At 38.6% G+C, this 25,701-nt stretch overlaps 2 protein-coding genes across 4 annotated transcripts; both read right to left on the bottom strand.

Annotated features, from left to right (window-relative positions):
* Window positions 1-1,654: 1,654 nt before the first annotated feature.
* Window positions 1,655-21,649, bottom strand: pgbd5 (piggyBac transposable element derived 5). The gene is made up of 7 exons (XM_032552977.1): window positions 20,815-21,649; window positions 15,272-15,702; window positions 10,393-10,527; window positions 8,961-9,141; window positions 6,893-7,090; window positions 6,125-6,230; window positions 1,655-5,217 (listed from the first exon to the last, which is right to left on the bottom strand). Exons 1-7 carry the CDS (start codon window positions 21,188-21,190, stop codon window positions 5,022-5,024), a joined length of 1,623 nt encoding a protein of 540 aa, XP_032408868.1. The 5' UTR covers window positions 21,191-21,649; the 3' UTR covers window positions 1,655-5,021.
* An 895-nt stretch (window positions 21,650-22,544) lies between these two features.
* On the bottom strand, window positions 22,545-25,692 carry LOC116713062 (THAP domain-containing protein 6-like). Of its 3 annotated transcripts, none has more exons than XM_032552980.1 (6): window positions 25,603-25,692; window positions 25,327-25,470; window positions 24,938-25,133; window positions 24,738-24,845; window positions 24,296-24,500; window positions 22,545-23,187 (listed from the first exon to the last, which is right to left on the bottom strand). In XM_032552980.1, exons 2-6 carry the CDS (start codon window positions 25,404-25,406, stop codon window positions 23,183-23,185), a joined length of 594 nt encoding a protein of 197 aa, XP_032408871.1. In that variant the 5' UTR covers window positions 25,407-25,470; window positions 25,603-25,692; the 3' UTR covers window positions 22,545-23,182. The 3 variants fall into 3 exon arrangements, with proteins under 3 accessions (XP_032408871.1, XP_032408872.1, XP_032408870.1); XM_032552981.1 differs by having other exon boundaries at window positions 25,659-25,675; XM_032552979.1 differs by having other exon boundaries at window positions 25,327-25,668.
* Between the last annotated feature and the right edge of the window lie 9 nt (window positions 25,693-25,701).

Here is a 25,701-nt window from a genome sequence, read left to right as displayed (position 1 = left end):
TTCATTGGAATATTTAGAATATAGAATATTTGTGACTACAAATAAAATTACACTGTATGACTACTTATAGCATACTGACAATATTCTGGGTTTATGATGCTTGTCTCTTCTATGCCACAGGTGAGAAAACTTCCTCTAGATTTAATGGCAGACTCACCGACTAGTTCTTCATTAATATTAAGCCTATTTTTTAAACTTAGCTGCCTTTTAGTATATATAAAACATAAAAAAAATCATCACAATGAACATATTATCAGACTATTCATATTTAGACAAACACCGTGAGGATAAGATACAGTGGCATAGGTTTCATCATCTAAAAGTCTGTTGATTTAGAAAGGCATTCTTTGTCTTTGTTGTCCTCAAAATACCAAATGTTTTCTCGGTTTGTAAAAAGCTTCAGTTTTTAGTCATTTCCATTGCCTTTTATTTACCTAAGAGACAAGGTCAACAGAAGAGGAGGGGCTGCTGAAATATCCAACAAATGGCTGATGAGCAGCATACGAAGACTGAAAGGGATTTTCTACAATACTGTATATAACACAGTGTACTCTTTATGTAGAAAACATAAAGAGTGCATGTTTTTTATGTACACTGGCTGCAATACAAAGAAGCCCCATTATGAAGCAAAACGTAAAAAGCCGCATCTCTTCTGGAACATGGTGAATAGGAAGGCCACTTGATGCTGCTCCGCTCTCTTTTTGCAGCTGGAGGTGATGACAATATTTTATTTAAAAGAAAAGAACTTCAAAAACTGCCCTTTTTCCACCCTTTGAATATGTTGCCAAGCAACCATGGTTTACAAAGCCTCCTGTTAATAATATATGCTTTGAGAGGAGTAATAAAAGCAGGATAAGAAAAATAAAAAAAATCCCAAGCTAAGTTCAGTAACATCCACATTGACTGCAGATTAGGCACACACACACACACACATATATATATATTTCTATCCAACAGTTTCATATTTACTGCTCAGCATCGGTGCAACTTTTGCTTGGACTGAAAGGGGAAAAAAAACACTTTATGTCATCTTAAAGGCTTTCTAGCATTCACTCCAGTCTGTTGGTAAAAATAAACCAAGCATCCATGATTTTTATTTTGCATGTTGAAAAGGTATAGTATAATAATCAGTCTGTTCACATTGTGATTTTGTCTTGAAGTGTTTTTCTGTATTTGTATTTGGGAGCCCAGTACATGGACGGCAAAGAAACGGACAGTTCAAAAGTGAAAAATGCTTTGGTGTTTAGTTGCTTAGACTAGCTTTTTTTCCCCCCCTTTTTACTGTTTTAACAAACTGTGCGGTTTCAGGCAGTGTTTGCCAAAGACAGGATGTGTAGCTGGTTAAGCCCTAATTAGGGGTTTTAAGGTATCCATGTGTCAAATTTTAAAAGATTTGTAATAGAAAAGACTTTTGGGAAGAGGTGAAAATGTTGAGGACAGCAGCCATATATACAGGGCCTTGTAAAAGTTTCCCCTAAACTTAGTCTTTTTTTTATTACAACCACAGACTTCAATACGTATTGAGAGATGAAACCAATATGAATTACTTCATAATTGTAAGGTTTGTTTTTTTGTTTTTTTTTACATATTAAACAGAACATTGGTGAACAAACAGCATCAGGAAGAGCAAGGAACACAGCAGACATGCCAGGGATAAAGGTGTGGAGACATTTAATGCAGGGTTAGTTTATAAAACATCATCTGGACATGGGAGCGGATTGCACAATTGGTGCTAAAAAAACAACAACAAACAAACAAAAAACTTGACTATCCACCTAAATCCAGTACTTCAGTGTCCAGTACTTCAGTGCTCTGTCCAGCATCCTGGTTTAGATGCTTCTCTGGTTAAACTTACCTGAATCAAATGACCTCTGGAGAATTTTATGACATGCTGACACGGTATTTCAGACATTTGCTTTGTTGAAACACGGACACATCTAGTTTTACCTTCCAACAGACCAGTGTGTCAGAATTGTCCACTCAAAGTCTAGAACTAAATCTGATAAAGAATCTGCATAATATAAGTCTTCACAGAGGCTTCTCCATCCAATATGACAGTCACAGAATCTTTTTTTTTTTTTTTTTCTTTTTTCAGAGGTGTTGACTCAATGGGGCTGAATTAAAATGCAAGCCACACTTTCCAGACATTTTTGAAAACCATTTATAGTCTTCCTTCCGTTTCCCAGTTATGCACCACTCTGAGTTGGTCCGTCACATGATACCGTTGTAAAACACACTAAGGTTTGTGGCTGCAATGTGTCAAGTTGTGAAGTTCAAGTTGTGCAAATACTTTGGCAAACTTTTCTTTGATCCTTTCAATCGAATGACTGAGGGGGTACCGAACATTTTAGCTTCATGTCATAATCCCTTTTTTTTCCTTTTTTTTTTGCAATTGAGTGAAAACATTTGCCTATGACGTAATTATCAAACATTGTATTAAAATCATGAGGTGACATGAGAGATGCGCTCCCTCGGACAAACAGTGTTAGTTGGTGGCAGTCCGAAACATTCATTTACAAGGTTCAGCGGTTCACACGCACAAGATTAACAACAGCTATGATCTGGATTAGTGAAAGGATAAAAAGAAATCACAATCTTCAGTCTGAGAGACGGAATGATTATTAACGTGAGACCAAAAGGACGTCCCTTCTGTTGTAGATCTACTCTTTCATTTTCACCCTATAATCATTCGTGTATTTTCACATATATATTATTAATTTCTCTACCTATATTTAGAGATCTCACCCACATCACCAATGCATATTTGGCTTTTTTTTTTTTTTTTTGCCCAAAATTAAAAACATCTTACGAGCTTCAGAGCTTTCAAAGTGCAAGACTCTGATGGGGGTGATGAAGTGGGTGGGTGAATGAGTGAATCACTCAACGAATGCCGTCGTATCACTGTAACATCATGTATTCACACACCGAACCATGCTGACACAACACTTTTCACACATATAAAACTCCTCATAATGTTTTCCCAGCATAACAACAGGAACGAAGCCCCACCACGTCCAGCCAAGCTAAGTGAGTCATTCTTCAGACGGCAATATGGCGCAGTTTGAGCTCAGACGAGGAAAAGGTGGCTTCTCTACAAAGACTAATGCCACGGGATGCTCACACTGAGAAATACTACTTAAAAAAAAATCCTCTTCCATCTCATGAAATCCCTTTGTAACATAAGCTGCCGTCTTACTTGTACAATTTTGTTGCGTCACATCAAAGTCAAACCATGGACGATCATCATCTTAACCTGATTGCCTCTAGACCTGTTTTTGCCCCCTGCTTCCACAGTAAATCTGGCCAAAAGTTACTATCTGAACAGAGCCCTGAACAGCGGCCAAGTCTGTACTCACTGCCTGGCAACGCTGGAGCGCTCGGACGTTTTCTGCCCTCTAAAGCTCAGTTATACCTCACTGTGAAGCAGGAGGAGGGAAAGGACTCCTGCCAAAAACAATGGGAATGCTTAGTTGGACGTAAACAGTGTAATGAAGTTATGAGTTTAAAAAAAGTAATTAAGAAGAAATTAATGTAATGGAGAATGTATATATATATAATCTAACAGATTGATCATTTTAATTAATCAGTTAATCTCCTAAAACAAACCACACAGAGCCTTCCAAAAGTATTCACACCACTTGAACTGTTTCACATTATGTCACATTACAATCCCAAAACTCCAAACTGGGATTAAACAAACCAACACAAAGTAGTGTGTAAGGAAAGGAAGGAAAGTGATGCATAGTTTTCAGGGTTTTTTTTGTAAAGAACAAAACCTAAATAGTATTGTTTTGAATGAAGCCAGACTTTTGCAATCTTTGCAGTGACAGACAATCTTAGCCACTTCCTCTCTGCCAAACAGCTCGAGCTCGGTCGGGTTGGACGGAGAGGATTTAGGTACGGATGTTGACAGGAAGATGTTCTGAGCTAAAATCGTTCCATCGCGTCTCCGGTTTGCCGGAAGGTCGACCCCTGCCACAGCCTTAAGGCTTTTGCAGCCTCTTAACAGGTTTCCTTCCAGGTCTGCTCCGCATTTATCTCCATCCACCTGGAAAACTTTCTTTGTCTCTACTGAAAAAATGCACCCACGTAGCATGTCGCTGTCTAAGAAAAAGTTCAAGCAGTATGAATACTTTTGCAAAAATGGATGTAATTTATGGGTTTTTTTTGCTATTACAGTTAGAGAATAAAAAAAATAATAAAATACAGTTCCAGAGGGAACTTTATGGCTTTTTTGTCAGGAGTTTTCTGATGCGGGCAGTTGTGATGGGCAGATGAACACGGCGCCGTATGAGGCGTCCCTTTTTACTGACGATGCACCAATAGCGAACATGGTGTGCAACGGAACGACACATTTGGGTCACAGGTGTCACACACTTTAATCCTCAGGCTTGACATCAGACACACAAATGGCAGTTCTACTTACTGAACACATACACACACACGCACACACACAGTTATTTCACAGCTCGTCTGGAGCTAAAATCTTTTCCACACTTAACAACACAAACGTCACAATCTACATTCTCAATGCATGCAGTGTCGTGTTTACTCGGACTTTGTTACAAGGTGCCAGGTGTGTTTTTAGTTGTTTATTATTATTTTTTTTTTTTTTTAAAGATATTTTCAGTTTAATTCAGGCTTATTAAATTGTTAAATAGTTGAACTCTTTGATAAGACTAAAAACTTTAAGGTGACATCATTTCTGAGTGAAATCCGACTCATTTTGTTGTTTCTTGTTTCATCTCTGCTTCTGCTGACTGATATCTGCTGAGGCCAGAAGTGTGTGGCTAACAGTAGCAGCTGAAGCAGCTACCCCAGGTGGCTCTTAATAATGTATACAGTGCAGTGGTGTGTTAGTGAATATTTACAGGGGCAGAAATGAACAACCACAGGAAGAGAGAGACGGGAGCTTGGCACACTGACACAGACCCAGGAGGTCTGTACAACCAAGTGGAAATTAACATGTGGGAGATTGTATTTCTGTCTTCATCCTCCGCCTCCTCCTCCTCTTTCTTTTCTCACTGTGTGGGGGAGCAGTCATCCAGATCCAGCAGCTCCCTGACCAGTCTCTCTCCGAACTGCGCTCGGCTGTAGCGCTTGACGGCGTAGGCGTCGGACATCTTGTAAAGGATGTACGCGTTATTGATGGCGATGCTGATGCTCAACCAGAATACCTGCTGCCAAGTCTTGTTGGGCTTATGGAAGATAAAATATCTATAAGGCAGAGAGAAAGAAAAACAAAAAACAACAAAAAAAATTACATGTGAGACCTGTGGTGCTCATGCAGCAGCACTTGTTGACCCCCTTTCAGGCCGGCTTATATGGGAAATAAAATGTGCTAAAGTGTTTGTTGTTTGTAAGGCGATGTTGGAGTGTTATTTTCCTATTGCATTATGTCTTCTACACCACTGAAATGAAGGACAGATACAAAATAATGTGTTAGGGGTAGAACAGATGAATAAACCATTTATATACTGTATATATAAAAAAACCTGTTTATTATTGTAAAAAACTTAAAACAGTGCACCAACTTTTTTTATTGAACTAGCTCTATTTTTCACTTGGTTCTTACTGGTCACCATAACCTGGGGTTTTATGTTTAAATGTACATCGTAAAATGATTTTCTGTTCAATAAGAAGTTTGTTTATGATAGAAATGAGACGGGTCTCTCAAAGTAAAACATATTGTAAATTGAGAATAATTTCTGAAAATTTAATTAACATCTTTCTCAATAATCAATGGTAAACATTTTTATTAAAGCAAAAAAATAAAAATAAAAAAATTAACCCTTATATAATAGCTGGCCAGCTTTGAGCATGTTTCTACTGATATTTTGACTATTCAACCTTAGCAATGAGCTCAAAGTCTTTGCTCAAAGCAATCTTCTGCTCCCTTCTCTGATACTCAATGACTTTCAAGTAAGGATTATTTCAGAAAATTCCAGTCAGTAGAAAGGTTCTGGTAAAGTTACAATATTACTTTAAATTTCAACCTGCCAAGTGTAGGAATAGCTTGCTAGCTAGTTTCATGTAACCAGTACTGAGTACCTGGAGAGAACCTGTACATACTCAGGGAGAGCAAGCGAGCCCCATGCAGAGGAGCCGTTAGGTTTGCACATACTTGCTGTACTTGTCGTCGTATTTGCAGATGTAGCTGAGATGTGCCGCAAAGGCTTCGACGGCAAGGGGGCACGGGATTTCTCCACTTTTCCTCTTAATAATCACTCCTGCCAAAAAAAAAAGCCCACACAACAAATACCTGAGAGTTAGCATAGAGAACAGGAGGAAGAAATAAATCCATGTAAACATACCTGTCACCATTTTTGGATTATTTTGTTACACATCTTCATTTTGCTCAATCAAGGAAATGAAAACGTGATACTATTACCACAGATATCAATCAACTGTGGTGATGATGCTTCAAAAGAAAAGGAAGGATTAAAGGCTATTTTGCTATTAATGCCAAATTACAAAACATTCCCACACACACACACACAGGCCAAAGAAAATCAATACTAGATAGTAACCGTTTAACTGATCTGCTTCCTCACTTCCTCAAGCACAGAGCATGAACACGGCTGGATTTAAAACGTAACAAAGTGGATTAGACAGTATGAGGATGTTTATGCAATATCATGATCCTCTCGGCTCCTAAAAAGGATTATTGTGGATTAAAAGCTCTCATTGTTTCTCAATGTCAGGAATGCTTTATAGTGGGGAGAAAAAAAATCTAATGATGACAAACTCACATCACAGAATAATGTTGATTTTTATTTCACTTAATCAGAAGACAGTTTTCCTTTCATGTAAATTGTGTGTTAGAAACAGATATTTCAACCTAAAGCTGTTTAATAGGAGACATTGAAGAGGATCTTATTTACTTATTCACCTTCTTTTGTTGGTGAGTAGGCATTGGTAATGAACCTGAAGTGTCCCTTATTGTACCAGCTGATCAGAGACATGCTGCCCTTCATCATCACGCGTGACTGGCCGCGCTGCGCCGGCGTGGAGCTGCAGACCAGCATGCTTTGGGGCAAACCTGTGCAGTCGCTTTTCCTGGTGCTCAGCAAGCCACAGCAGTAGATATCTGAGCAGAGAAGAGAGAAACATATATAAGTATGGTTGTTTTTTTGTTTTTTTTACACGTTTATATTTCAAAAGAGAATATTAAATGACTCATGGAGGGCGACACCCTCTTTGGATTTTTATATTTAAAAACCAAGTGCCACTTCCCCTTCGGTTTACAACAGTGTGCTACTTGTGATGGTTTATAATATTCAGTCTTAAGAAAATGCACAGATTGTTTTGGTAGCAGAGTGACAGAGTGTAGGCGTGTTCAAGAGTGTGTGTGAGCACTTTTTCAAGGCTGGCTTCTCAGTTTGGATTTGGCAGAAATATAAATTTGATGAATGGCTAAATTACTAATTTATGAACCACTAAGAAAGCTTTTGTTCTGTCTTCCTGTTTAGTTTGGGAACCAGAAACCGGCAGGACCGTTTCAGCTGTTCGATCTCTTTCATCGGTGCGTACAATTGACTCTCTTTCTCATCTGAGGCAGAGGCAAAACAAGCGTGTGAGCGGCCACCGCTGATGTGTTAACGATTCACAAAACGGCTTCCGTCTCCGCGCATGACTGCTGCAGAATAACGCGGAGCAATTAAGTCTGCTAATTAAACACGCGAGATAAAACCGAGAGACAAAATTGTTGGACAATGTGTTCAGCCAGCTATTTATCGTGGGGGGATGTTTACAGCTGCTACTAATTGTGATAACACAATGTCAATCATATCTGCGGTCTTTTAGTCGTGCTGGTGGAGGGACACTCAAGCTGAGTTTTGCCTAGCACAACAGAGTGAATGTACTGTCACTTCACTTTCTCTGGTTTTTGTTTAGAATAAAGAAGTGCCGCCAGGCTCCCTATTCTAACGTTTTGGTTCAGTCCCATTTTTAGAAATTCTAATTAACCTCAGCCAAGCGGTATGTCTTTTGCTTTGTGCTAAAAAGATGCCACTGGTAAGAAAGCAAGAACTTAAAGAACTAACTAGGAGCAGAGCTATTTTATTTGTTAGTAAAACTGAAATCTATACACTGATTGGTTTCTCTGGTATTAAGTGGAAAGTCCTAATTAAACCCATTTTCATTAGCGGGACAACATCTGACTGTAGAGAGGTGCCAGTTACTCTTGCTCAATTAATTAGGCCCTGATTAATCAGACCAATTTTCCCTTGATCGGCTCCGATCTGTGCTGAAGCACACACTCTCGGCGCATTTATTTTACGGAGCAACGATTTGTTCTGTGACGTAAATCTTCAGAGATGCAAGTGAAGGTGAGCAGTCTTTAGTTTTAATGTATAAATAGAGAAAATCCTGGACTTCCTTAATTTGAACTCCAAACCGCCTAGACCAAGAAAACCGCAGAACATTGTGTTCACTTTTATGTTTTAAAGTCCTCCAATAAAAAGAGGACTTTTTATTGGAAATCCGGTCAACAAGGCATCCCTGTTTACGAGTGGATCAGTGAGAGAGTTAGTCGTGATGAGACTCTTGCTTTGAACCGCTGTTTTTCTCTCAGTAAAAACTTTTTGCGGTCTTCAAAGTGAAGATCTGGAATCAGGGCAGGGGTGAGGGAGGAAACTATAGGTTTAGTTTGCTAAAATCAAAACAAACAGGAAAACACAATTTTGGGTTTTAAAGGTCACTGCAGTCAAAAAATGTTCATGTTCAATGGGTAAAGGCTGAAATATAATGAGAATCCAAGCTATGATCTTTTATGTTGAGTGGTTTTATTCTACACTAGTCTTGCCTATACTGTTTAGCCTGAGGGCTACGGCATCAACCCCGCTTTAAAACGAAATAAACAAAACAAATTTGTACAGAGGCAAAAGTGGATAAGACATTGAGTGAGGTTACAATCTGTCCTCCAAAGCCAAAGAAGAGGAAGCTGTCTGCTTGGTTACCCTGCTTGCTGAATTCAGAGAAGAGGCCGAGGCTCGTGATGGACGGCCCCGTGAAGATGATGGCGTTCTTGCCGGAGATGTTCTGGCAGAGCTGCTTGGCCACGAGGCTGTGGAGCTGCGGCTTGTTCTTCAAGGTGGCCAGTCCATCTGTGCCCTGTCCCTCCTTCAGATGGACGGAGATCTGCACAGTGGGCGGAAACCAGACGGAACGTCAGGTACAGAACGGCCAAACGCTGAGCTGATTTTAGCAAAATTCCCATATTGTTGCTTGTTTGTAGAAAACCTTTTGCAAACAGGGCATTAAATCTGTACATCTTAAAAGTAATATAAACTCAGAATTGTAATCACTTATTTAAAACAAGAAACAGTTTAGTTTTTCCACTCTGCACTCAGTCAAATGGCTTTAGTCTGATTATCCCAGATCTACATTAGCTATGGAGCCATTAAGCTGAGTGGAGAGAGTCCCTAATTCTGTGAGGTACTTGGATATTATTTTGTGGTGCCATAGACTAATGATCCACATTTTTGTTCTCCTGTCCCTGATTTAGATGAAGAATACATCAGTGGAGAATCAAGTTGGTGTGCAGCAAACTGGTAAAGGAGCAGGTGCTGCTAAATGGCTGCAGTCGGTGTGAACGCTAATGTTTCTTCTCTGAAATGGACGAGCTAATGGCACTTTTATTTAGTTTGGTAATAATTCTTCCCAGTAGTTGTGCATGTCTACATGTTGCCCTAAGAAAGCCAAAACCTCACTTTCATTTCCTCACACAGTCACTGTTTGAAGTTTAACGCTTTGGTTCACCCGAGAGCGCTGTAGTTGGTAATTAATAAAAATAGTCCTTAAAAAAAAAGAAGAGATTTTTCTACAAAAAAAAAAAAAAAAATTGTGCACACAGCACAGCTTTTGAGAGGGTTGGACAGATCCGACAGTTCTGGTCCTCGGATGATCCGCGGTGTTACATAAGAGATGAGCGTAGGAGCGGAGGGTTGCGTCGAGGGCAACGCTGTCAGTCAGCACAGCAGCTCTATCTGTGATTGTAATCTGAAGCCAGAAAATACTCCACTCCGTGGCATCAAAAAGGAAACTAACAACCAGCGTTTCAGCCCTGGAGCCATCTCTCACGCTCGCATCCAATACTCAAAGTGAATTTTGCAGCTTGTGAACATCATTCCCACAAAGCTGTTTTCCTCTGTCCAGCACACACAAGTAACGAGTTGAGACAGAGATCTGATACCGGATCAAAGCCGCTCATGTCTTCATAAAAAGCCTTTCAGATTTTGGCCTGAGTGGAAACTTCACTCCCTTATTTATGAAGTCATTTTTGCCATCATGCCTCGAAGCAGAAAATTAAAACAGACCCACATCCTTCCTTTGCTTCTTTCGAAATGCCCTGCAGGTTTTATTTATTTTACTCTCAGTCGGCGCCTCTACCTGACAGATGAATCCGGTGGAGGTGCACTGCCGGACCCAGAGACTGAACTTCCTCTTCTTCCTCTTCCTCAGATCTCTTTCTGTGCAGGTGGTGATGAACACAGGGTCCTCGTCTATCAGTGGCTCATGAAGAACCTGGAAGTGCACAGAGGATTCAGTAAATGTTAGCTTGTGTCAAAACCTTTCCATGAAACTAAAACCAATGTCATTACAGACTTGAAGTTTGATATTGATATTCTAGTTTCTAGCATATATTTACTCACAATAAGTAATCGTTTCTTAATATTAAGCTTTTATGTCTTACTGAGATAATTAAGTACAAAAACATTTAAAATAAGAAAAATATTCTAGCATAAACCCCTCTTGGTCAGAAAAATCATCTTGTCGGAAAAAAAACAAGCACAAATGTCCTTAATTTAAGATATTTAATCTTACTAATATTTCAGTTTTTGCAGTGCAGGCTTGAAGCAATCTGGAGAAAGAAAAATAATGATTTATTTTTAACTTACATCTTTAGTCTTTGGTGTTATAATATACAATATATATCTGATAACCAAGATGCAAAAAAAAAAAAAAAAAAAAAAAACCCTGCAAAAACCTCCAGGATAATAATATTTTACAAATCAGGAGTCAAACTGAGTACTGTGTTGTTATATATTAATGTTATGAAACACTGCGTCAAATCTAGAAAGTCTTAAAAAGTATGAAATTTTTATCATCAAGACGTGTTAAAGACGCCGTAGCGCAGAAGGTGCTACTGGAGTAACAGACTGGCTGTCAGTGTGGAAAACTAGACAGAAAGCACAGCCTTTTGAAGAGTAGTTTGTGTTGGAGTGGGATAATGATAAAAAAAATGTTTTCAGGAGAAAATAAATCACCTTCTGGTACGTAACTTTTGCTTTTTAATCACCATAGAGACTTTCCCCCCTGCTGTTTATATGTATTAGATAATGTAGAAACTGGCGACATTGCTAAACCTCATGACACTGAATATAGCAGCTAATAAACATTGACTTTATTGTTGGTCGAATAGCTAAAGTTAAACTTTGCATCTGATTTTTCACGATACATTTTATAAAAACAAAGCTGGTTAGCTGTCGAATGACAACAATCTTTCCTGATTAACTTAAATAATTTCAGATAGAACTAATTCACAGCAATGCAATCTCATGTAATCGCTTCACAAGACAAACAGATCCCATGTTCACCTATATGCAATAATGTAATATTTATCCAATCATTTATATCATGTTGGATTCAATTAGATCTAATCTAATTCAGTCGCCATGTTTTTGTTTTGGTAAGAGGAAGCCGGAGTACCCTGACAGAAACCATGTACACACAAAGAGAATATGCTAAACAGCAAAAGTTTAGGTTTAATGTTAGTTAAAAAAAAAGGTGCCTTTTTATAAGGTGTGTGTAAATTAATGTTTCCTGCTGTTTCTCTGTTGTCTTTTCTGCATGCTGAATCTAACTAAAGCTGAAGGGAGGTGTGATTGGAAGCTCCGTTCTGCTCTGCCATCAGTACAAACAGGACATTTCCCAGTCAAATATGAGTTTATCTTTTCATGAAAAAATAATGAAGCTTTCTAGCCTCTCGCTGAATGACTTCATCCAAACCACAGATCTCCCCATGGGCTTAGAGAGTCCAACCCGGAATGACCTAAGGCTTTGTTTCAAACAAACAAGTCCTTAGTTAAATCTTTACTGCTTAGCCTCTGAAGAAACTACAAAAAAAAAAAAATTATTTACTGTCGGTGAGAATAAATATAAGGAAACAATATTGTGTTTCTCTTTTTCTAAAACCCCCCAAAACACTTACATATCAGACAATGGGTCCATGAGGAGACCATGAGAGAGGTTAAAACTAACGACAAAATGAAAACAGGACAATACAGTTAAGAAAAGTCTGTTTCTTCATTAAATGAGTAAACTATTGTTTGACAAAGCAACAGTTTCATTCTGTGCTTCTCTCTGTGTTTGCACCCACTCTGTTCCTGGCACCGTCAACTATCAGATAAAATAAACTGTCCTGGATACACACACAAATGCACACACTCCGTGGCAGCCATCCTGCCCTCATTATTTTGATTTTGTACATTTTAGATGCAAGCAGATTGAGATGATTCCGCGTAAAAAAAATGACAACTCAGATCTATTTGACAATCCAATAACTCCGCAATATTTAAACTGTTTCCTTTAAATTTTCAGAGCTGAATTAGATTTGGGTGTAACACGACAGAGGTTACGATATTCCCAAATGTATTTTGGGCATAGTAGGGATCATCTTTCATCAGTTACGCTGATCTGAGAGGCACTTAAGCTGCTCAAACTAAAAGCAAATGAATCAGCTAGTTTCCACTACTTCCATTACTTTTTTTGATGCAGGCATGAAAATTGATGCTCTTGAAATATGATTATTTATCCCAAGAGGCCCTTCATGAGCAAATACTGAATATGAAGTACAGTGTGTTGGTTATTAGCATTGGAGAAAGTGGAGCTAAATGAATGCTTTTATAAAAGCATTTATAAAAGAAACTGCTTGTGATCATCCCTCCATGCAACCACTTGGAACGTACATAAGATATTTTTCTTCTTTAATTTCTTTACATCAACTGCACTTATATGCTGAATTGCAGTCTGTTGTCTTTTCAGTGTTTGATGTATAAGCACATTACATATTTATATATATATTCTAAAATTTAAATACAAAGCTGTTGTTGGTTGTACTCAATTTTACTTTATTAATTATATTTTATTTCTCGAAACATGGGGATTTGAGATATTTGTGCCACACCTTATAGCTTCATTTGTTAAAAGATCGAAAGAATCATGTACAAGTCTCCTTTCAGTTTACTCTGCTAATAGCAACAGAAACAAGGCTTAGCAATATTACTATTCATGCATTTGTACTCAGACTTGTTAAACTATCCACTAAGTCTATGAGCTTCATATAGTAATATGTGCTTTTTTCTTAAGACGTGCCTGCCATACACTCATGTTTTCAAACTTAAACTATAAAACAAGACTTTATAGTAACGAACTGTTTAACCTTATCTGGATTTTGAAAAATGAAAACACTGATCCAGAGCCTTTTATTCAATGATTTGTCTCAGATGTCATCAGTGCTGCAAACTGTGCACAGGGTGTGATAGGACGACCTCAGTCTGAGGTTACATGACCACATCTGCAACTGGTGTGCAAAATAAATCTCCACTGCAGTAAAAGGCAGCGCACAGCTGAAGCTAGTAAGGTCTGGTTTTTTTATTTTATAAAGTTGATCTATTTGTTTTTGGGTCAGAGTTCTGCATTTATCAGGTAAAAATCTGAAACGCTTATTCTTTATAGTGATGCATGAAAAATAAGAGGACTTCTTCGATACAGTTCTCACTGCGACAGTAGCTGACTGAATTACAAAAAAACCTTTTCTGTACATGTATGAAATGACAATTCATATTGATATTCAAATTCAAAAATACTATATTGATCCTAAAGGGAAAGCCAATGCTGTTGTAATTTATATTAATGCGAAATTCCAATAAATAAAACCACATGTGCGGATTTTAGCTGAAATCCATGAGTTGCTTTTGAAGGCCATTCTTTGTGCCAGAAAGTGCAACCTCTGCTGTTCCATACCAAAAAAAAAAAAAAAAAAAGACTGTCAAATATTACCAGGAAAATATCAACAGCGTCAAATAGGTTTGACATTTCCACTTGAAGCAAAAGGGGTGTTTTCATGTCACACATCACAAAAACAGGCCACATTTGCAAAAACCTGATCTGAATTTGATGGTGGATTTCTGATCGTTGGTTCTCTGAAGATTTGACCGGCCAACAGCTTTAAGAATTGTACCTTACAGCAATTATTGATTATTTACATTAGAAGTAGACTGTGTGAGTGTGAGGGAGTGATCACTGTAAAGCAGGGTTTTACTATTATCTACTATATAAGACAAATGAGACAACGCTGACATTTTAAATTGTCTTTAGTGTCTTATATAAGCGACTAGCATGATGAGCGTTAAGTGACTGTAAACATCCATCCGTTCTTTAAAGAATGTAGATCCAGACGGTTTCATGGTAGAAAGAGGTTGAAAGCTTCGATGAATACACCAACTTTATTTTTACAGAGCCAGACTTTTTTCTTATGCAAAAAAAAAAAAAAAAAAAAAAAAAGAAAGAAAGCATATAAATAAAAAAGCATAAATAAAACATAGACTGACTGCTACTTCTTCTACAACAGTGCTGCTCATCAGTAGCTGAAAGTTTTGGACATATTTCCGGGCGACCCAAAATAGAAAGTAAAAATAGTTCTCTTCTGACCCAGTTGGAAAAGTGAGTCCAAACTGAAGCCAAAAAAAAAGAAATTTTGGAGGAAAAGCCAGATAAAAAAAAAGAAGCTAGATTTCCTGCATAATTAATATGTGGATGGTTTTCAGATTGAGGTTCACATTGCTTCAAGCAAAGCCCTTCCCTTGTCTCATTTTAAATGGAAGTGGGGCATTCCTTGCCTTAATGTAAAAGTTCACATATTTGCTCATAAAAGGTTAAACAGTATCTAAACTGCTGAGTCGGTAACAATCTGATTTAAACACTTCTACAACTACTGTTTTATATGTAAATATAACCTTATCTCCAATTTGACTTTGACTGCAGTTCAGAAAATTGGAAAGTGTGTATAAACACAACTTGCAACTTGGAGAACTAATTAGCATTATGCTCAACGTTAAGTTTTTCACTGACTCACAAAAGCAAAATGATTCTGTTAAACGACACTTCATTTACCAGAGTCATTTCTAAACATTTGCACACATTATAGCAGAATGGAGAGTGTGTCTGAATAGAAACATCAGCAGATGATCTGACGACTTGCACGTACCTGTGTCTGCGACGGCCTGAAGGTGCAGCTGAACGACTGCTGCAGCGAGTCCAGGAACGGCTGGATCTTGTAAAGGCCCTGATTGCTCCCCTGGGACGGGCGGAAAGCCACGATGTGAAAGTACTTGAGGATCTTCTCGAAGCGCGACTGGCTCATCTTCAAGGCGATGCTCCGGTTGCTGAAGAAACCCGAGCTCCAGATGCTGAGCACCGACTCGCAGCGGTGCACGCTGGTGGAGATGACGAAGCCCAGGAAGGCCTTCATCTCCTGAGCCGTGACGGGACACCAGCCTTCTTCGGAGCCGAAGCGCTCCTGAAACTTCTTGGCGTACATGTTTGTCTGGGTGACCATGTTTTGGATGCAGTTATCTGGGACGAAGAGCTGGAAAAAGTCCAAGGCAGTGGCAATGGCCGGCATCTTCTGAGCGGGTCCTGGAAAGAGACCGAAAGGAAATGAGCGAAACGTTGCAGCAAACGAAACAGAACGACAGGAAGTCTGACATAAGCTTACTATCGGGCACGGCTGTCAATCCCAACTCTTGAAGTTCAGTAACAGTCTGGTAACAGTTTGGTTCTTCTGCTCTTTGAAACGTTTCTCTTTTTGACTTTTTGACAGGATAAAGTGAGCTGTCATTCTTTAAGCACAGGAGAACAAAAGCAAAGTGCTTCTTGTTGACATAAAGCACAATGTTGCCTCAAAAGTAGAGAAAAAAACTGCATCAAAACAGTTTTTTTTTTCATGAATGAACTGTGTCAGCTTTTGGTATGGATGTCAGAGGCCATGGGCCGTGGCTGGAAAGCTAAGAAGACTTGACAGCCACCGCACTGTGGCGAACGTCAGAGTTTGTCGTTTCTCTGCTCGCGGAAAGTCTCAGTGTCTAGTTGCTTTATTGTTATGGCAGGAAATGAGTCAGAACTGCGTCCCCAAGTAGCTGAATCAGGCTTCTGACATCTGCCAATAAAGCTTGGGCTGATAAAAGATAGTGGTGCTGGAACAGGAGTATTTATAATTTAGTCAAGCAAACACACACAGCAAACAAACATGTCCACTGATTAGGTGATTTATAAAGAGAAGTGTGCTTGGAAGGCTACAGCTGTGGTTAAATATAACCCTTATCTCAGAGAAAACGCAGATAAAATGTCCATTTAGACATAATGAGTAAAATAGCTTAGTTTAAATGACATAAATGGTGGCTAATTGAAGCTTGGAAGATAAATGAATATAGTTCAAAGTTCAAAAACTTACTTAGAATAGTTTTTACACTATTTGCCACAGTTCAAAGCAAAAACAGTAGAGACATTATATAAGATATATTAAAATAAGTAAATGATTTCAGATTTGAATTGATAAATAATTGCATCCTTACTCAGCTCACATTTGAGTTTTGCTCTGGTTGTTGTATATTTTATTTCAGCTTAAGGCTTTTAACACTATAAACCACAGTCCCTCGGGGCTCAGGGTTGGGGACCAAATTGTTAGTTTTACATATTAAAGTATGCAAAGTATCCAAGATTCTTAAACCAGTTATATTTGCACACAGAAGAACCATCCATCGTCTATTCATTCCACAAACAAAAACCTATCATAGACAACAACATCCACAACAAAAATCCAATACGGATTGTGATTTACCGTGTTGGTTCCAGAGATAACACAAATTCACTGTTTTTAGAATCAAAAATGATGAGGATTTTATAGAATTCCAAAAAAAAATTTATTATATTTAAAGCCGAACACAATCTACTACCAGAAAACATCTAAAAGAAATGGGGAATTTCAACTGCAAAGTATTTTGTTTACGTACTAATAATATAAAAACAGTGTTACATCATTTTTTTAATAGTATGATGTGCTATGTAAGGGTGAAGCTTCAAGGTTAGGAGAAATAAATGTAACTGTCAGCTGATACACTAACATCCCATTCCACTCTGTCTGGTTTTTATCGTCTCTTCTCAGTAAAAGATTTTCTCTGACCTTGTTGACTGCTTTGGGAAAAAAATAAAAATAAAAAATTGGAAATTGAGTGGAACAACGTCAAGCTCAATTGAACACCAATGTCTCATTATCTCTAAACAGCAGACAGCAACATTTCTCCTTGGATCGCTTGTCTGGCTTTCTGAATGGTTTGCATCAGCTGTGTTAGCCTCTTAAGGTACAATTAAAGATAACACCATCGGTACAAGCCGTTAGATCGCTGCAGGCCTGGAGGAGGACAGGATGTGGACAAGAGAGAATCGGGAACAATCATGAGAAGATGCCTGCCGCTTGCAGAGGAAATCGCTAAAATAGGGGCAGGCTGGCTCAAAACCAAACTCATTTATATCCAACTAAACTATAAAGCTTAATGTAAATCTAAGCGGGATGTAGAGGCACGTTTTCTGTAAGGAACAAAACAAAAACATAGAGAAATGGCCTTGAAAATATTCAACCCCTTGTACTGTTTTCACATTTTTACATGCTACAGCCGCAAACCTGTGCAATTTACTTGGACTTTAATTCTCAGACCAGCATAAAGTAGGGAAAATATCAGAAAGCAGATGTTTACACCTTTTCTTCAGAGATCTGGTCTCCTATGAAGCACTGCCAGCTTGTTTTTAGTCTAACCGGCAAATATGCTGTTTGTTACCATTGTCTGATATTCGTCAACCGGGGATTGAAAATATACATTTTCTAAATTATTTACTACCAAATCCACTCAAATCCCACAACGGAGAAAATCCTACCTGCTGATCAGCTGATATTTTTATTCCAGTAGCTGGAGGACAAACATCTGCCTGGTAGAGAGCTTTTATATCCAGGGATTACACAGTCGGAGATTACACTATATTTACGGCGCATAAACCCTTCACCAAACTGAACATGGTTCAGGCTCAGCTGAGGAGCAAAGGCAGGAACTGAAAATTATTTTTTGCCCAGTTTTCTAAAATAAACTAAGATGGTCTCACTTTAATATTCAGAAAGCTATATAACAGAAAACAAGACAAATATCTAATATGTGTTAATGTGGTAAAATAAGCAAAGACAGAGAAAAATCTGAAAGGGGTTAAATACTTTTTACTTTTTTTTTTTACAGAATATCTTACTCTTATTATAAAAATGCTTTATTTCAATTTAATATGTAATATTTAAAAAACTTATGTTAAAATGGAGCGCAACATCCAATATAAACATCTAATATACTAAAAAAAGTGGAAGACTCCAAAGTCTACTTAAGAATGCAGCTCTGATTTGTTCTGATTTCTTCAGACCTAACTATAGATTTTCTCTTCATAATAGCCCATTGAAGTTGAAAAACCTTTATTATTATTTATGTCTCTGCATCAACATGTAGACAGAATGACATTTAGAAAAACCAGGTCAAAACATTTAACTTGGCATATGGTGAGGAGCAGCAGTCTAACAGAATGCCAGCAAAGTGAGTGAACTCCTAATTCCTCACCATAAGTTGTTTGTATAATCTAAAGATTTAGATATGGGTTTCATAATGTCTTTCTGTGCAAAGAAAACAAATCCTCACCTGAGTATGAACAGTGAAAATCAACTAAAACCTGACCTGAGTGCTCCCCTAGTTCTGCACCTGTCTTCTGCTGCAAACCAGAACAAGCCATTTAGGGTTTGCATGAGGTTTTGCGAGCGAATGCGTTCTGACAGGAGCCGATAATTTATGAACCCATGACACGGCGTCCAAAGAGTGGAGCTGTCGCATCCGCAGTGTGTTTGTGTGACGGGCAGCACATTGACAGAGAAATGGGCAGGCAAGTGACAAATATGCAGCCAGACAGGCGCACAGCCAGGCAAAGCAGTCCAGACGTATAAGTATCTCCCTTTACTGCAGCGTTGGCCGACTTAAGAAGCTTCTGATGCCGTCAGTGTCAGTAGAGATGCATATTCGTGCACCGATGTTCAGACCGTGGAGCTCAAGATTATTAAGTCTGAAAACAGTTTTGTCACTTTATGTGTTTTTATCTACACAGAGGAGCGGCCAAAACCCATGTTTGCCGTGTTTGTGCAAACAGACACAGAATGTTTTTCTTTTACAAATCCACCTCAGACTAAAACAGACAGACACACCTGGCGCTACCTTACAATAACTAAAGAGCAACACCACACCCACTTCGGGATGTGGGAAGCACAAAGCATCCTGTAGCTTTCCTTATCTCCAGGAGGACTCTGGTTATTGGCTCAAAAACACCACATGCACTCTTACATTTCTAATCATAAAAAAGGTGGATTTTTTTGTTTTGTTTTGTTTTTTGCAAGCAAGTTATTTCTGATTCTGCAGTGCTTTCCTTGCACTTTACCCAGCGCCGGGTTCTCATTTGTAAAAAGTCAATAAACAGGCTATGGGCACAGCCGGGCTTGGTTCATATCTTCCAGAGCCACATGCCGCAGCTGCATCCAAAGCCGAAGCGATGCTCTATCACTGTGGATGCAGACTTGCATTCCCTGCTGCCCTGGATAAACAGACAGAAACTGAAAGGGATGGACAGAGCAGTTGGACGGGTTCTCAGTCACACACGTTGAAGTCTCCTTTTCTCTTCGCAGGAGTTTGCAAAGAAAAATGAGCCAGGCTTGTAGCAAGTGCTAAAAAGCACCTATAAGTATATGTATATACATATAGGTGCTTATATGTGCACCTATATATATATATATATATATATATATATATAGGCGCACATACATGTATATATATACGTATATATATATATATATATATATATATATATATATATATATATATATATATATATATATATATATATATATATATATATAATTTTTCAATTATAAAAAATAGTTCAAAGCAATTATTCAGAAATTAGGAACATGTTAAAATAAAAATCATTTCATAACTTGTCTAATTTGTAATAAACTAACATTATAATTGCATCATTATATGAATAGAATTTTAAAAATAGTATTTAAATAATTATTTCATGGTTTATTTCTTGTCACTGCAGCTCCATTAGGCCCTGACACCTCATCGGTCAACATGCACAGCTTGTAAACTTCACACCGATTACAATAACTTCTATAGCACTAGCCCTGCCCACTGACTGACCGAATGGTAAGGCAAGGCGTCTGTTTATAGGACTACTTACTGACTTGTGGGGTTATGTAATAGGAAATGATTTGGCATTATTATTGGTATTAAGCTTTACAGTTTATCTGACTTCCCTATAAATAAGTTAGTTTGTATGAAAGCACCCTGCTGCTTCTCTAAATTACACAGCATGTCCCTCCGCACTGCAATCAAACATGAACGTGTGTATCACAGCACTAAGGGGTGAAGTATCAAAGACTAAGCGTGTGTCATTAACCCTACAGTGCGGTGTCACTCTCCGCTCCATCGCACATGGATGGGAAGGAGGCGTGCATTCGGTTGCGTTATCACTGCCCTACATTTTCGTAAGAGTCAGAGAAATGGCCTGTCTGACCTGAAACCTATGCACTATTTTTCCATTCACCTTAAAGCCAGGGGGCATTTCTTCTCTACTGCACAAATGACCTTATTCGTTCATCGTGAATCATGTCTCTCTCACCGTATGTCTCTTTGTACGGCGGGACCGTGACATCCTGCAGCGTCTCCGTCCAGCCTTCCTCCTCCGCCTGACTCCGGGTGAGGGAGCCCGGGGGCCCGCTGCTCCCGCCGGCAGACCCGCCACCAGACCCCCCGCTGTGGCCACAATCCTTGTCCCCGCGCTTTGGATGGTGGTGGTGCTGATGGTGCTGCTGCTCCTGCTCGCCCGCCTCGGCTATGTAGTTGTCGGAGTCGGAGTCCCCCGAGGTGCTGTAGAAGGGATTGTCGCTACTGTCATCCCCGGACTCGCCGAACACGTCGTCGGATATCTGCAGGCTCTCATACCGGGAGCGGGCCGCTTCCAGGAGAGACAGCGCCTTCCGCCCGCACTCGGCCATCTCCCTCAGCAGTGATGCTCCTTTCCCCCCACCCCGCTTCCCTTCTTCCTCTTTCTCAGTCTGTCACTACGTCGTTCCTGGCGTGCAGGTAGTCACGATCTGCCAAGATCTTGCAGGAACACGGATGTGTGTGCCTTCACCGTGACAGCAGCGCCTTACCGTGCACTAGGTAAGCTGCACATTTAAATCCACCTTCCTCTCCCGGCTCGGATGTAGAGCCTGGCGGCCAGACGACTGAGCAGCCGGGGAAGGCTGCGCTTCAAAGGTCCGGGAATATTTCCGCCCCTTGCTGTGCCGACAGGGCTGCGCACTGGGCAGTGCTCAGCATCCGGGTTGATAGAGCGGCGATCTTCGCTCTCCACCGAGGAGCAGAAGGAGTAGTAGCCGTCTGCCTCCACATCACCTGACACCGAATCCCCCCAGCGTCGACCAATAAGATCACATTTCCTGATCCAAACCGAGAGGAGGACTTGCACTCATAACCCATGGCAATAAATAAATAATAATAATAATATGTAATGAAAGTGGCCCAGTTTTTCCAGCGTTTGACTACACAAATAAAAAGATTGCACTAATGCCTGCTCGTTGTATATATTAGGGAATATTGTGTATCATTTAAATTCCTAGAAATACACCAAGTACATATAGATGTATCTATGCAGCCATTTACTAAATACCCGTATAAATAATTAAATGATGACATAATAAATTTAGGATGATATATATGGCACAGATTTTCCATACAGCAAAAAATATTGCCAAAAGTGCCACCATCCATTAAAGATTTGTTGAATACTATTAGTAATTACACCCCCTTTACAATTCAAGTAAATAATAATTCAAATTAAAAGCTGTTGATTATTTCTGATATAAATGTTTAAACATCAAAACAATTAAAATGCATACAATAAACGTGACAAAGATTTTTCTGCCTTAGATCAATTACATAAGTAAATACAAAACAATAAAAATATTACCTGATTACTTTCAATAGTAAAACAGTGTTATAATCCAATAACTTAATGTTTTCAAAATGAACTACCTCTATATATTGCCCTCAATACCTACTGAGGTCAAAAAGTGTCACAATCCAAATATATATATATATATATATATATATATATATATATATATATTTTGTTAAAGAAATACTTGTATATGTGATATTTTAAATTATGAAGAAAGAATCTAGAATTACTTAAATGTTCAATAACTTTTTAAATACACAAATACAATCATATTCAATAAATTTGAATATGCGTTTAGATGTGGCTTGACAGTCAAATTAAAAGGTACCTTTTGACTATTACAACATTCAAGCAAGTCTTAACGATTTTCAATAACCCCACATCTCTGTATTAAAAATGTGTTCATTGAGCTGGTGTCATTTTCTAATCTTAAATGTCTTGTCTTCATTGGCTGTAAAAAAGACTTCTTTTTGTAACAGAACTAACGGCATGAAAACATTCGCCAGTATGTGATTAATCTACGTAATGTGATTCACTTAGTGAATTAAGTTTCTGAAATAATCTGTATTTACTTAATTGAAAGAGATTTCCAGAAGCCTCACATTTTCACAAAAATTGCACAATACATATTTATTTTTTACCAAAAAGAGTTTTTATATATGATCATGTGCAAGTTGAAACTGACGGGAAAGAAATCTACAAAGACATTTACTCGCAGCTTAAAAATGATAGTTCATGGATTACATTGACTCAGAACATATATTACTATATATCAAGTCTCACAAAACCCTAAATTATGAACTGTCCAAAGAGTCATTCCCAGTCAACAGGCTTTAAGTTTACAATCGTCCCTTTTTATCCAGAATTTCTGCTGGCTGAAATGAGTGATCATCTTTCTGAGGAGGAGTGGTGAACACATTCAAATAAACCTTGTGGAGTGGAACAGCAGGGATAGCACAGCTGGGGATTCAAGAAGTCTGCAACTTTTGTCCAGTGGTGCGATCCCCCACTGAAGCTTGATGCGTCAATCTGCCAGTGAACCAAAATAAAGAAGAAAAAAAACGTTATTGTGAACGTAAAATAAAGAATTTTACATGAAGCAGGTACCGAACAAAATTAAAACTCAAACTTTACAATGACAGCGAGCTTGTGGCTTATCCATGATGTACTTTGTTTTTATTCAGGCAGAGGTGTTTTCATAAAGCTCAACTTTCTGTTGCTTACTGCATGCGCCATCCTTATCTCTAGTGATACTGACAAATACAAAAAAAAATATGTTTGTGATTAAGATATGCTTTGAGAAATAAAGTAAAGAGCAGAGTTGACGTGCTCTCACCAGACACTGGTTAACAAACAGAGTCACTTCCTGTCCTATATTTGTTACTGCAAGAACTATGCAGGTTTAATGAACTTGCAAAAACTGAAAGAACTCCTCGCAGGTACTTTTAATAAAACTGACAAATACATTAAAAGTACTCTTACTTTTGACAAAGAGTACTCTTTGACAAAAGTACTTTAAGTACTTTTAAGAGTACTTCAAAGTACTCTTACTTTTAATGTAACGGTACATTAAATAGCAAGGGGTAGTTAATACAACACCCCTTGCTGTTTGCACTGGGTTTAAAGGGAAAGCGAGGTTTTACCCCAGAAAACTCCCAAAGCTCGGTGGTTTGGTGCAGTCATTCATCCAGCTGCCCGTCGTGTTTTTGAGTTAAAAATGTTAAACGTTGACAGGAAATATGAAAATATCACTTGATAATTATGTGTTATTGAAAGATTAACACCTGAACACCAACTATGAAGTCTTAAAAAAATGCAAACATTTTAAGAAGACCTAAATAAATAAGCAATGCTTAGCTTGGTGGGGGCAAGAGTAAAGCCTAGGTTGCCCGTCAGGCTCATAATACACGGGGGGGAAACACTGGAAAGTCTTCAACATCACAGGGACAGGATGTGATCCCAGCTTTGTTCAGTGTTTTCATAATTCAAGAAATAATTTTTAAAGAGATGACCTTGTGGAGCTAACCCTCTCATTCCTTTCTTTGTAATGATGGTGAAACAATTGATAAAAGTTAATTAAGTTTTTTATGTTTTCTCCTTGGAACTGACAGTCTTTACAGCTGATCACTGGACCTACCAGATTCCTGGAGCAGCTCGATCTCTATTGCCTCTGATAGCATTCCTCTTTCTTCTAATCGTTCCAGGAGTGACTTTAAAACTTGTTTCTGTCTCCTTTCTCGATCCTTTGCATTTCTGAGCTGTCGCTCCAGCTCCTCGATCCGTGCTTGAGCGTCAGATAGCTTTTTTTTTACTTGAGCAGGATCCAGAGCATAGTGATGGTCCTACAGAAGGAAAGATTTGTTGACTAAAGAAACACTTTTGCCATAAATTGCTGTGAACTGTTTATGTTTTAAGAAAGAAACTGTTTTAAAACTCTGAATCATTTTGGTTAACACTTCACATTTATGTTCTACTCTGCAAATTTTTTTGCATATTTTGCAGATATGCAAAATATGTTGAATTTTGTAGATTTAAAGTAAAAAAAAAGTCTGAAAGCTTTTGTATGACACTTTACTTACAGAGACTGCAGGCTTTGGAGGTTCTGAACATTTGGGAGCAGGGACGGGATCCTTGATTGGTTCCAGTGCACGCCTTGATGTCTTCGTTGACCTGGCTTTAATGGGCCTCTTCAGATTTGAAAACAGAGATATATTGGTGAGAAAAAAATATTTATTTAAAATTAGGTGGCATATCTGTAAAAAATATGTATGGTACTAACCCTCTTTAGATGATTTGGAAAAGATGCAAAAACAGAAGGGATAACACCTTCCCTCAATCGTACAGTTTGACCGGTTCTGTCAAAATCAGCTTGCATAAAGTGATCACTACAGAGGACGGTTTTATTAGATGGCTTGAAGTCCAGTCTTCTGAATGCTAAGATCCAGGCTTTTCTGAGCCCAGGATCTTTGGGGAACCTTTAAAATCAACAAAGTCATGACAGACTTACTTCTAATTGGAGCAATAATTCGGTGAGTGTGCATAAAGTTAATAATTTGAAAGTACGTTTTGCTTGGTAACAAAAATCAAAGCATACCGATAATGTTTTTGATAGTTTAAATTACATTTAAAGCGGCAGACAATATTGAAACACAACAAACGTCAACTCACTGGTGAAAAGTTATCCCTCGATGTTTACTTAGAATGGTTCGTCTGTTTTTACAGCCATAAGCTGAACAGGACACCGGCATTTCTGGATGTGGTCACGTTTACAATAAAAGCTGCTCTAGTCGTCTGCTGCCAACGTTGACCTACCTAAGATGGCGGACACGAAGACGTACGTCTGAACATTAGCAAATACGGTATCTACCCGTATTTATCTACGGCCAGGCAATTTTTGTAGCACAGTAGAAGTACAGTTGTAATTAAAAAGTGAAGAAAATTTACTTATTATAAGTAAATACGGCAAACTCTCCGTAAAGCGACAGGACAACACTCCTCACCGCCTCAATGGCGTCTGAAGACCCCCCGGCCTCTAGAGGGCGC

Source organism: Xiphophorus hellerii, chromosome 22 (assembly GCF_003331165.1).
Source record: "Xiphophorus hellerii strain 12219 chromosome 22, Xiphophorus_hellerii-4.1, whole genome shotgun sequence".
NCBI lineage: Eukaryota > Metazoa > Chordata > Actinopteri > Cyprinodontiformes > Poeciliidae > Xiphophorus > Xiphophorus hellerii.
This window is presented reverse-complemented; position numbering and strand designations above follow the sequence as displayed.

Coding starts and splice junctions, on each gene's coding strand:
- pgbd5 (XM_032552977.1), bottom strand. CDS start 21,190: ATGGCCGAGTGCGGGCGGAAGGCGCTGTCTCTCCTGGAAGCGGCCCGC. Junction 10,528..15,271: donor TCAGGCCGTCGCAGACACAG/GTACGTGCAAGT, acceptor GTGCACTTCCAG/GTTCTTCATGAGCCACTGAT. Junction 6,231..6,892: donor CTACTCACCAACAAAAGAAG/GTGAATAAGTAA, acceptor TTTTTTTGGCAG/GAGTGATTATTAAGAGGAAA.
- LOC116713062 (XM_032552980.1), bottom strand. CDS start 25,406: ATGCCGGTGTCCTGTTCAGCTTATGGCTGTAAAAACAGACGAACCATT. Junction 25,134..25,326: donor CGAGGGATAACTTTTCACCA/GTGAGTTGACGT, acceptor TTGATTTTAAAG/GTTCCCCAAAGATCCTGGGC. Junction 24,846..24,937: donor TTCCAAATCATCTAAAGAGG/GTTAGTACCATA, acceptor TCAAATCTGAAG/AGGCCCATTAAAGCCAGGTC.